General features: G+C 32.8%; 1 protein-coding gene across 2 annotated transcripts; it reads right to left on the bottom strand.

Annotated features, from left to right (window-relative positions):
- Positions 1-2,522: 2,522 nt before the first annotated feature.
- Positions 2,523-12,130, bottom strand: LOC106712858. Of its 2 annotated transcripts, none has more exons than XM_014505516.2 (6): positions 12,006-12,130; positions 6,794-6,936; positions 5,366-5,480; positions 4,412-4,601; positions 3,876-4,032; positions 2,523-2,663 (listed from the first exon to the last, which is right to left on the bottom strand). In XM_014505516.2, the coding sequence occupies exons 1-6, from the start codon at positions 12,031-12,033 to the stop codon at positions 2,553-2,555; spliced, it is 744 nt and encodes a 247-aa protein (XP_014361002.2). In that variant the 5' UTR covers positions 12,034-12,130; the 3' UTR covers positions 2,523-2,552. The 2 variants fall into 2 exon arrangements, with proteins under 2 accessions (XP_014361002.2, XP_014361001.2); XM_014505515.2 differs by having other exon boundaries at positions 4,412-4,610.
- Between the last annotated feature and the right edge of the window lie 846 nt (positions 12,131-12,976).

Below are 12,976 nucleotides of genomic sequence, written 5' to 3' on the forward strand. Positions count from 1 at the left end.
AACGGATCTTGATGAAATTTGGCACGGTTGTAGAACATATTCTGGAAGAACACAACATAGGATACTTATAAAGTTTTTTTTAATGCCGCGCGGACAGAGTCGCGGGCGACAGCTAGTTTAAACATAAATGTGAAATAGCAAGAAGTATTTGAAATTAATGTAAATATAAATTTAAGTTTCCGAAGACATTTAATTAGATATTTAAATGGTATATTAATTAAATTTTAATTAACACTCGGAGACGGTAGGAATAATTTGAACCGTGTTTAAAATTAAATTTATAGAAATTAGCAAAATATTGTTTGTTCACTTGAATTTGTTAACAACCAGATTGTACGAGTAGTTGTGATTGTAATCTGTACTATTTGTTTTGTGTAATAGTGCGTAGTTTTAATAGTGAAACAAATTTCCTTTGAGATTATTTATTTTCCCTAAAAGTATTAAGATTTATGTTCCAACAATCGAATTCTTATATTGTTTATAGGTACATCAAAAGACCTACAAAGTAAATGGAAATATATTCAACTAAATAAATCATGACAACAAAAATTATTTATAAGTTATAGAAACAAGTATGTTATAAATCTTTTGTTTACCAAAACTTGTATATCTGCATATTCTTGTCTCTGTTTTTTCAAAAAGAATGAACAGGACAACAATATAGTTCGACAATGGAAAAAGCAGATAAAGAATCGCCGGTTTAGAGAACATTTATCTTTCACTTCCCCTTTGAGAGACAACTGTCATAGGCGTACGAACGCGGGAGAAATTAATAATTTATATGAAAAATGGCCTTTTCTCATGGGTGTATTTTTAGGAAACTATTCGTATATCATCCTTACTTTATATTTCATGTATATTTTACGTTTTGGATACTGTTATAAAATATTAAATAAATAAAATAAGTACTGGGTTTAGAGATTTAAAAGGACCTAGGTTGGCGAGTACAAAAAAAGATTTTTATTTTTTTACTTAATTAATTTTTTTCTTGTTTTTAAAAAAGTAAGAATAAATACAAAATATTTTAGTAATAACATGGTAAAAAATAGATATTATGTTGCAAAGTAAATATGCACACTTCATTCACTCAGGTCCTGGAATAATATCAACAAAGGTCGGCCTACATAAACAAGTCGCTTATAAATTAGCTGACATGAAGTGTACCGCAATTAAGGTCGATGGGCAAACCTTAAACAATCGATAAATTATTACGAAATATTGCTGCCAGAGTATACCTAGGAAGCTTATAAGTATGGTCTAATCAAAAACTTTTGTTCAATATGCGATTGCTTCTCGTACTGTGACTTGCTAATGAATATGAGTATAATGCAAAGTTTTTGACTTTTATCAGTGGATCATCAACCTCTGTCTGCCCACTGCTGGACATATTAAACCTTTCTGTTTCGGAATTGTGAATTGGGGTGGCATTAGCCTTCCACAGTATGCGGTTTTTCATCCGCCTTACAATTTAATGTATGTTAATTTTATATTCGCACGGCGATGTAATGTATCGAAATTGATACTAGTCACGACGTAACACGACGCAACGTAAAGTATTATAACACAAATATTACAGTTCACGCGTCGTAGTAACTGAACTTTTTAGAAATTTGATTTTTTAAATTGAAAAGAGAATTGGATTTTGAAATTTGATATTTACTGAATACTTATTTAAATATAGGTAATTGAAATACGATACCTGAATTGCAAATTATATATTTACACAAATAGCTCATATAAAATTTTATAAACTTTCAAAAGTTATGTACATAATTTTTTTTACACATAAATAATAATAATTATATATACTCGTAATCTAAAATGTTTTATACATTATATACGAAATGCATTTTATTATTATTATATCTGTTAATGTTAAAATAAAAATGTAGTTAACTGTATTTATTTCTTATAAAAATACACAATTAATTTTACAAGAATTCTTATAAACTAACCAGTGTCACGGTGATTTTTCTTCGGAATACACAAATGTTTTTGATGAAAGTTGTTCCCAAGTAAAATCAGCACAACTGGAATTCTCAGAAGAACAAAATTGCTATACAAAAGTTTTAAGTAGTACATGGATATTCTCAAAGACAAAGAGTATTTTTACAAGTATTTAAAACAGCGTAAGAATTTAATCAACCTATAGAGTATACATTTTTGTTCAAATATTCTCTTCACATTTTTTGTTTATCCCTGAACGATAAAAAAAATACCAAAAGTTGACACTGCAGTAATTCATTATAATATAACCTTCATTAAGGAAAATGGACGGTTATTTTCACGCTGTGTACAGACAAAAAGATTTCGATTCAAGAAGCTTTATTCTTATTTCATATCTATTTTATAAAATATACATTTCTCTACATATATTTCTAGCAGTTTTCTCCGGACCCAATAAACGATCCATACAAAAGATCTGAAGTGTTCTTAGTTACTTTTTATGTATTCAAATCGATTGAAAATATTGATAAAAATGTCTAAGATAATAAAAAATACATTGAGATCGATTATTGGGTTCGGCATTTAATCTATGTAGATTAACTTTATCAAGTGGGATCTATTTGTGGCGATTGTGAGTTCTTGTCCTTCCCGAACGGACTCCCAGCTTCACCATCCCCACTGTTACCGCTGTTTACTGCTACTGATGTCAATGGTACCTATAGAAAAAAAAATTCCATCACTAGACAAGAAAATTATAAGCCCATCCATTCTCCATCCATACGGTAGAACGCAAAAAAGTATGAATGGATTTTATGAAAGAGGATATATATGAAGGAGTAAAAAGGGAGTTGATTCAGATATGATATCTGATAGAGGTGTATGGAAGTACAGTCGTTGAAATCTGCGGTATTCCACTATCAGAAAAATTACCCTGTTCCTTGCTCAAATCCTTGCTCGTTACTCAATGAGACGTAGGTAGCAGTGAGTTGCACAAACGACGGGATACTAATAGCAAAAGCTTATTTTATATTAAATACATTAAAAAGCTATCCTGGTCCCCTAGACCCTAGTCCTATTGGTTATTGTTCCGCTTCATTGTCACAATGTGTAAAAAACGTTCAAACGACTACAGCTTAAGGTGAAACACCGCCAGATTTCCTGATTGTACAAACTGTGCCGGACCCCGTAAGGAAAAAGGCTAGGAAGTTCAAACCACGCTCACCATTAACTCTTCAATTTCTCTATTACTGGCGCAACGTTTCGACTTCCTCAAACATAATCATTCCAATTTTATACAATTTAATAATTAATGCACTTAACATTAAATAAAAACTGACTGCAATAATAAAATACTAAGAAAATTAATTTCTGATTAATTGAGAACTATTAATAAAGACTGTGAAAGAAATTAAGATGAACGCGTGCAATAAATCAAACTCTACGTTGCGGTTGATTCATTACAGCAATCGATATTCTATTTTGAATAAGATATATGCCAATGTTAAACATAAACATTATTCAACATTCCAGCAACGGTCAGCGAACGGAAACCTTGCATATGGTATAATGAAATCATATTTAATTTTATTATATAAAAAAAATGCACATATATTATTGTAACATGGTTGTATTTGTGGCCTATTTGCTCTGCTCATTTCGCAATTATTGCGCTGAGGTTATACGACACCTTTTTCTAGTGAGTTTATATTTTGCACAAAAATCACGTCCCACGATTTGCGTTGATGTCTAAGTTAAAATCAGGTCGTATTTAAAATGTTTTATTGTTTTCAATAGAGAAATTGTGTATTGAAAAGTCTATCCTTCTGTTTAGATACGGAGATGGCAAATATAATATTGGTTCTGTGGTTAAGTAAATCCACAATATATTATTAATCGAGTTAATTAAATAAAAAAAATATTCATCTTACCATAGAAACGGCAGTATGTGCATCGGAAGGTCTTGGCGGAGTGACGGCGGGATCGAACCTGAGGTCCAATTGCAGCATATACACAGTCGCAGCCAACGTGCTGATTGACACTACGAGCTGCGCCACCGCAACGCCCACACATGTTGTGCTGTTGCAGCTGTTGTGGGATCAGAAACATTGGTATGGACGAGACGATTTTTTTTTGAGATATAGAGAAGAGAAGAAATAAGGTAAGAACACTGTAATCTACATTTGTTAAATCCACCTAAAGGTATGGTACTGAAATCCGGAACGTATTCGTCAACCAAGTTGTTGAAACATTAAATCTATTGATATGTTTTCGCAATTATTAGACACGATCTACGTAAAGAGTTTAGAAGCATCCAACAATTACCATAACTTCTTTACGAACATCGTGACCAGCACCTTTAAGTCCAGACCTCTATTTATCATATGTCTTCGAACGTATGTACGCCTTTCAATGTTGTAGGCAGGCGCTTTCAGCGTTTATGTCTTCATAATCTAATAGTACTTACCCTAAATTCATCAGCGTTCTTATACAAATTGCTAGCATTGCTATATGCGCGGCTATAGCGACTGTCCACAATGCGGTGAGAGGCACAGCGGCGCACGGAGCTGGCCCCAGCACCCGCCACGGCCCACCCCAAGACCTCGATGTCCGCGATCTCGCTGTGTTCCAACCTCCGAAACCACGACTGAAGTATACTGAAGTTGCTGGTTAGAAACAAAGGATGTTTTACAATTGTATCGTCCTCACGTCGAATCATTATGAGAAAAAAATTTATAACTTCATCACCGTTCAGAATTATTGGGTAAAGTAAAATTTGTAAGTAATAAAGTTGAGAGTTTATACAGATTTGTTAAGTGGTCTCTAAAGGAGTACCTTAATGTAGATTTCACAAAGTAAATTTATATTAAGGGTGACTGCTTTAAGACCCTGAGTTGAGCTAGTCGTAGAATTCCAACTGCAGTAAGTCACAAGCTATGCATGAATATATTTGTATCAAACTTTAGTTGGGATTCGGATTTGAATCCATAACTTAGCGGTTAAGTACGCTTAAGGATAAGACCTCTTATTTGAAGGATATTTTATGCAAATCGGTTGTTCCCTCGGGTGTGCTTATCTTTTAAAAAGGTTCTTTATATTTTTTTATCGGTACATTATTTTAAATGTTTTGCCAAAACAGTGTGGTATTTTAATTAACATCGGTCTGTGGTTTATGATAGTACATGAAATTACTAGGATTAAGTAATTTTTAATTTAATAAAACACTGAATATTTTGATGAATACAACCCCTCTTTTTGGATTCTAGTGAATCATAAAATTTATACTAAAATAGTAGTAAAATCACCGACAGCAACGTCGTAAATCTTTTTTTGATATACCGTTGAAGAACAAACTAGGAATTGTAAAGAATAAGTTTGTTTAACTATAATCATGGATAATATTGTATGTAATGTGTATTACTTGCTGCTACAACTGTTATGGCTCCTGCAGGTACTCCTAATCCTAGTGCTGGTTTTTGTTTTTCTTCCAACCATCCAACTGCACCTACCACCAGACCACCAATGCCACAGACGATCTAGAAAAGAATTATAAGCGTGATTTACTTTGCTTTACTTACAGTGAGAAGGATGACTACAAACAACAGTCTTTCGTCTATCGTCTCTACTTCTTTTTTTCTTTCGTCTTTCAAATGTTGTTTGGCTTAAAACAATAAGAATGTGCTACCGCATTTCGCATTTTACCGATGATGATAGCACAAGTAGCGTCAATGGTTCAGATACGTCGGAACGTCGGTAGGACGACTGAGAGCACGCGAGCGTCTGTGACTCAGGGGTTAAGCACTTGACCTGTAATCTTCAGTTCTTGGGTTCAAATCTCGCTTACGAACAAATGTGCGATGTACCAATATGTTTTTCGATTTACATATGTACTTGTCCAAAGTTCTTACGGTGAAGAAAAACATCGAAGAAATTTCAAGATATGTGTGAAGTCAACCAACCAGCACTGGGCATCGTGGTTGACTGTGGCCTAGTCATTCCTTATCTGGGGTAGGCTCTGAGACCCTCAGTGGGGATGTATAGTGTGCTGATAAAGAATGATATTACTAATAGCAATTGATTTGTCACTGCAAACGCCCGCTAGTTTTTAAATGCCGTGGGAAATATAGAAATGGAAAATAATTCTATCGAACTTCTAGTCATAGTTCGCAAGAAAATTTGCTTTAAACTGAAATACAAAATTAGACGATACCTAGTTGGTTATAGTCTGACTTTAAAAACGAAAACATTCCTAAAACATTTAAATGTTTATAGAAAATTCAAAATCTGCGCATTGTCCGTCATCGGATCTTTAGTCATAAAATCATTTCGATCCTGAACTTGGGCTTTTATTATTTTATTTCTACCTCTATTTGTACATTTTGAACGAGCGCAATTGCTATTTATAATCAATGTTTATTTCTTTGCGTTATTTCGAACAGTCGTAACTATGTCAGGTAAATTTATGACTCTTTTTAATTGTTCCTTTATAAACTTTCTGACATTTGAACTTCGTAAATTAGCGTTAATCGTTTCTTTGTTTCCATCATCCCAACGTTTTGATGTTCTCTCGATCAGTGTAAAAAGTTCGTGTCCTATTTCACCTTCCGTTGTCTCGTAACCTCGAGTTACATTGTATGAAAGCCACTACGTTAAGTGTATTGACCGTAAAATTTACGTGAATTTGCAACTGTTTCAATTTATAATGTTTAATATTTGCAACTTAATCTCTACGTAAATTATCTAGGGTTTAAATATCAACTTTATAATTTTTACTATCGCTTAGCTTTTAAACTTGCTAAAAATCTGGCATCATTTTAAAGATGCGATGAAACTATCTGTTGATTGTTACCTGCAATACTCTAACTCTTAAGGCAACAGCAAATGGGTAGACTCGGATACCAGCCGTCAGAGGCTCGTCACCTTTGGAGACGCCGCTAAGAGCACTGCAGACTGACTGCTTGCGCGACCACATCGCTGCTTTGTTGTGAAACACTGAAACAATATATTCAATCAATTACTCAACTATTAACTAAATTAAGCAGTGATACCACAGCAGTTTATCTTCTTATATGTATGTGTCCAACATGAGCTTGTCAAAATGCTTAATGAAGGATTTGCAACAAGGGAAATTTATCTCAAATAAAAATTGTGGTGTTGTTTTTCCGATGTGCATGTCGTGTGGTGTCGTGTTTATAATATGAAGACGTGGATAGTCGTATGCCGGTACTGTGGCAAAATGTTATTTGAAATTTGTTTTGATAAATAATTATTCTATGGGAATAATATTTTTGCAATATATTTTTCATTATGAATAACACTTCTGTTTTTACATCAACATTTCTCGATAACGTTGTTGGCAATTATCTTATCAGCATTTGATGAAAAAAGCTGACATGTTTATATCAGCACTTAAAAAATCTTTATATAATATCAGCTTTTATATGGACAGTTATTAATTAGAGCCAGAATATTTGTTTTTGCAATTAATAATAATAATTATGACTAATTATAAATTAATTTCATAATATTTATGGCGTAATTATAAAAGGATTTAAAATGGATAGGAAGGATCAATAAATCTAAATCAATTCGAACGATCTTGAGTTATAAATAGTGTAACTAACACGACTTTCTTTTATATACCTATACATAGATTTGTACGGTGGTTCTTGGTTTGAAGAACTGAGTTGATCGCGAAGTCTTCAAATAGGTTCAAGAAGTTTTTCAAAGAATAAAATATATTAGAGATGGATAAGAAATTCAATAAACTCATAAATTAGTAGACTCTTCAGACTCGAGTTGTTGTCTGAAGTATTCTTGTCTCAATGATAAATGAAGCCTGTTCTTTTCGTAGCAATCAATTGTCTCGTTGTGTAGTTTAATTTACTTCTAACTCAAGATAATTCTTTATATTTTAACTAATTGAATGTTTGACTTTTCTTTGTCTTGTAGAGTTAATTGCATATTGAACTTATTTTGAATTTCAGAAAAAAAATTACAAATAACCAAATACGATAGTTCTCAGCAATACTATATTTAAAAATCTTGTGTCCAATACCTTGAAATAAATTTGTGTTTATATTCTTTAGATAAATTGATGTGACTGGAAAGCACAGCTTTTTACAATTAATCTGCTTCGAAATTGTCAACATAGGTATCTAAAGTTCTTCTAGATAGTTTACCATTATTGGTTATTTTTATAGTGACAAGAATTTGTTTATTCTGATCAAAAAATCTGTTGTTCAACTATAAATCATCAGCTCACTATAAGTCCCTATAAAGCTTAAAGCCTACCCTAAGTCAGAGGTGACCAGGCCATAGCGAACCAGGCTTGCCCAGTGCGGGTTGGTTGACTTCACACATATTTTGGAATTCATATTGCTAAGATTTGTTTCCGTAAGAACATCGTATAAATACATATGTAAATCGAAAAACACAGTGGTACAAGGCGGGATTCGAGTCCAGGATCTGCCGATTACAAGTCAAGTGCTTAACTCCTAAGCCACCGACCCTCGATATTCGAAGATATCGTCATTTCTCTGTCCTTTTCGTTGTGTGGGGTTAGTGCATCAGGGTTTTGTGTTCCGGATCTATGATTTGACATTTCACTATTATTCCCATCCATCCGTCTCTTTCTTAGCCTTTCAAGAGCCTTACCTATGGTACTTCTCTACATTCACATTTAATTAACAACCCTTTCGAAAAAGATACGTGTAGATATATTTAATTCTAAATCTTTTGTATGAGGCTACTATGTCAAATATCAATTACGCAAGATTTACGCACCAACTGTTAGAGGTTCCATCTAAATCAGGCGCATTGTCTCCACTAAGCACTCTGTCTCAGGGCCCGCTACGATCGACGTTCAATTAGATCTTATTAGGCTTCATGAAGCTTAGTTAGTTTGAGGGTATTCGTACAAAGGGCTTGTTTCATTACATTGCCTTTGATCGAGTTTCAACAACTGATTAAAATAGATTTCCTTTAAGGGATGTCACATCAGTCTAAATTTTGTTAATTATAAAAGCAAAATTAAAATAAAAAGTTGTATTTTTTTAATCTGTAGCCAAATCTTTAGAATCTATACATTTGTATTTTTATTCTAAAATAATACGAATATTTTATGATTAAGCATTTTTAGAATGAAGGTTAAGAAGCCCTATTGCTATTAGGTACATGACAAATCGCCTAATAAATTAACATAGTTACTTACGCCAGGGAATTCCTCGTTCTGTGAGAAGAATGATTACTTTATTGTGTTTTAAAATCTGAATATAAAAATGAATTGATAATGGCCTGAATTTCGCAAGTCAGTGCCTACGTAATCGTTCAATGTGGCTACATAAATATTTTTTAACAACATATACTAGGGATTTATATCTTAGTAAGAATGTTCGAGTGGATTGATGTTTGGTTTTTAGAAGGTATCTACAGAACGGCTCAACGGATCTCTATGTTTGGCATAGATGTAGAACATAGTCTGAATGTACATATAGGCTACTAATTACTTTTATTTTTAATTCCGCGCGGGCGGAGTTGCGGCCGACAGCTAGTAGTACGTATACATCTAGAACAAATGCGTACAGAGAAGACAAATATAGGTGCGGTTTGAATCCGAGCGAGATTTTTTTTATTTGCCTTCGCAAATATAAATCGCTAGAATTCCCTTCATTCCATTTTCGTTGTCGTGTGATGTCCGGAATATGTTATACGTAGAAATAGGATTTATTTATACACGTATGATGCTGCTTGGGTAATCTTACTAATATTATAAATGTGAATGTTTAGATGGATGGATGGATGGATGGATGGTTGGATGGATGTTTGTTTGAATCTATATCCGAGACGGCTCAACGGATCTCGATGAAATTTGGCACAGTTCTATAGAACATAGTGTGGAATAATACATAGGCTACAAATTAAGGTTTTTTTTAATTCCGCACGCACGGAGTACCGAGCGACAGTTAGTTAGGGATATGACACATGACACATACAAGGCACAAATTCGGTATAAAAGAGTGGCAAAAGGAATTCAGCTCAGCGAAGCAGGGACAGGCTAAACTGTACCTGCGCTGATTTTAAGCTGGTACCATTACATAATCTGATATAAAAACGGCTAAAACCTCACGTATGCCTGTCAGGTGTCGGCACCGACTTGTTTCGAGCCCATCGCGGACCCTTCATCAGGATGTGCCTGACGCTCCCAGTGAGTATAAGCTACACTATCCCCGGATGACATACGTTTTATTTTTTTAATATTTAAAATTCCACGCCGACGAAGTCCCGGTCAACTGCTAATTTGGATGTAACTACCTATTATATATTTTTTTATAAAACTCCTAGAAATATAACGTATTTGTAAAAATAAAACTTGTACGTTTGCACTTAAGTGAAGAAAGCAATAACGTGGAAGTCTATTGCTTCAAGTGTGAATCGAAAGCCTTTTATTAAACAAGTTAGTTTTCTTTGACTTTATCGTATGTCATTTGTTACTTTGAAGTTACAGTAAGTTATAAATCGATGCTGATCCAACCATTTATTTATAGTTAAGTAATAAACTATTCAAAATGATGATAGTTTTAACAATTAACATAAGCTTTTTTTTATGTAGAAAATGATTGCGTAATATTCGACTACACAGTTCTGTAGTACAGTAACAAGTATTGGAAAGTTTCTAGGAATAACTTATTTATGTAAAACTTTAAGATAATCTTATAACTGCAGATAAATTACTCTAATCTTTTATTGTAAATTATATATTCGTAAATATTTCCAAGGAGTTGTTCATTTCCCAAGGAGACACATTTTCCAAGGAGTTGTGAAGTTACTATGTTAGGGTTGCCGATTACTTAAAAATAATGTTAAATAAAGACTTACTTAAGTTAAATAACTTTTGATTCTTCAAATTGATTGATTCAAATTATACTTTAAACTGACAACAGTGGCTGAACCTTTCAGGTTTCAAATAGAGTACACTGGGTACTATTATAAATATAATTTTTCGGTGCATTACAATTTATATTTAGATAATTATTAATATTTAATTACTCTTATGTTACCGTTCAAATATAAGCCGTTTCGTAAACTAGTCCCTGTTATAAATTAAGTCGACATTTTGAGTTCATGCAAAGAGATTGGTGCTTGAAGAAACCTCATTAAAATTCATTTTAGAATAAATCGTTTCAATTAAATTTTATACGAGAGCGTAAACGTAAAAAAAGCTGGAACGTTTAATTCTGTAAAGGGTATAAAACATTAAGTTGTTTTTGTTTTTAGTTGAGGTTTTAATTAATTTTTAGGTTATAGTTTTCTGCATCTGGTAACCTTGAAAACAATCAAACTGTTTGAAAAACTTTTCGTGTTTGTCAAATTATTTAAAAGTATGCGGCTTTGTTTATTTTGTCTTTATTTAAATTATTTGATGAATAGCTTGTTCAAACAAATTTGTCAAACATGTCTGATTGTTTATCGGTCGCAATTTATCTGTTTAATCTCGACCTTTCAATTTGAAATCAAATTCAATTTGACAATAAATGAGTCATTACGATCTCAGAGCGAACAAAAGTCCAACAGTAAATTATATTTAAATATTATTACCTAATACTTAATTTTAATTACTCGCAAGAGACAAAATAAAATATGGAGAACTGATCGCCAACCTTCGCTAGTCGAAGAGGCACTTCAAGAAGAAGAATTATTGCCTACTTTGTGCACTCCAAAATAAGTATGTACGCACCTTTTTGTGTTATATGGGAAGATGTACTACTTACAGTAACGAGGTTTTTTTATCCAGACAAATTTTATATATGATATAGTGTGTAGATGCGTGTATATAGTATTTGAGTAAGTTTGTATAAAACTTATTCCTCGTTTATCTATAGAGAATGAATCCACAAATTATGAAAAATTAATAAATCAAAGAAACCATTAATAAAAAATTTACTTGTATTTTTTTAAATGTTGTGTTACTTCTCAAACAAAAAATAATTTCACAAACAAATATTTAACTGTTGAATGTCTAAAATGTTAACTTACTAAAATTAAAAAAAAATATATCTTACCAGGCATGTAAATTATCAATAAGTCCATTCACATATCACAACACATACTAAGAACAATTATTGTATAGCACGGATCATTTTATACGGGAAGTTATCGCACGAGCCGGACACGTTCGTCGCCTCTCAGACATGAAAGCCGACTGAAAACTGAAAGCCAATGACTGAAGTCGACGTAAATGAGATCGTGAAAGTCACATACAATAAATGTGGGCAATAGATCATGTTATTTGAAATTGAAATCATTGATACAGTTGCATTTCCCGCCATGATAAATATTGTAATCGAAGTTAGTTTTATGGGCTTGATTTTTCAGAACTCAATGACTAGCGCGTATTTTGCGTGTGAGCACGACATGGACTTATTCCACACAACCAAACTCTCTGGATAATTCCAATAACTCAAAATGAATTTAACTTTTACCCTATATTTTGTTTTCTTTCATCATTGAAGTCAAACAACAAAAGCTCTATATAACTAGCTGTCCACAACTCAATCAAAAAAAATCCTTAATTGGAGAAAAAATACGGAATACGGAATATGGATATAAAATTTCATAACAATCGGTCAAGCTGTTTCGGAGGAGTATCGTAACCAACATTGTGATACGAGTCGAATTTTACATATATTTCTATGTAGTGATTTGGATTCTCGTTACAATGATCCTTGCGAGTAGTAAATCGAAACTATTTCCATTGGAGATTTTAAATATTGAACCGAAAGATATAGAGAGTTATTTCTACTAGTAATTTTCATGTAACTGTGAGTACATTTGCTGTCAGAGTATTATTGGATTTCTCTCGCCCGAAGCTCCTCATTCAATGTACCAAAAGCCACTCGACTCCGCTTTAAATGTATGATATTATTAAACTGTTATTTTCCAGTTGGGTCAAGTCTTTTGATAGTAGATTTCGAAGTATTAGTTTTATTATTTGTAGGATTTTCTTCGTCAATTTTTCTGACTCAATTTTTTA

The sequence above is a fragment of the Papilio machaon genome, chromosome 9, assembly GCF_912999745.1.
Source record: "Papilio machaon chromosome 9, ilPapMach1.1, whole genome shotgun sequence".
Taxonomy (NCBI): Eukaryota; Metazoa; Arthropoda; class Insecta; order Lepidoptera; family Papilionidae; genus Papilio; species Papilio machaon.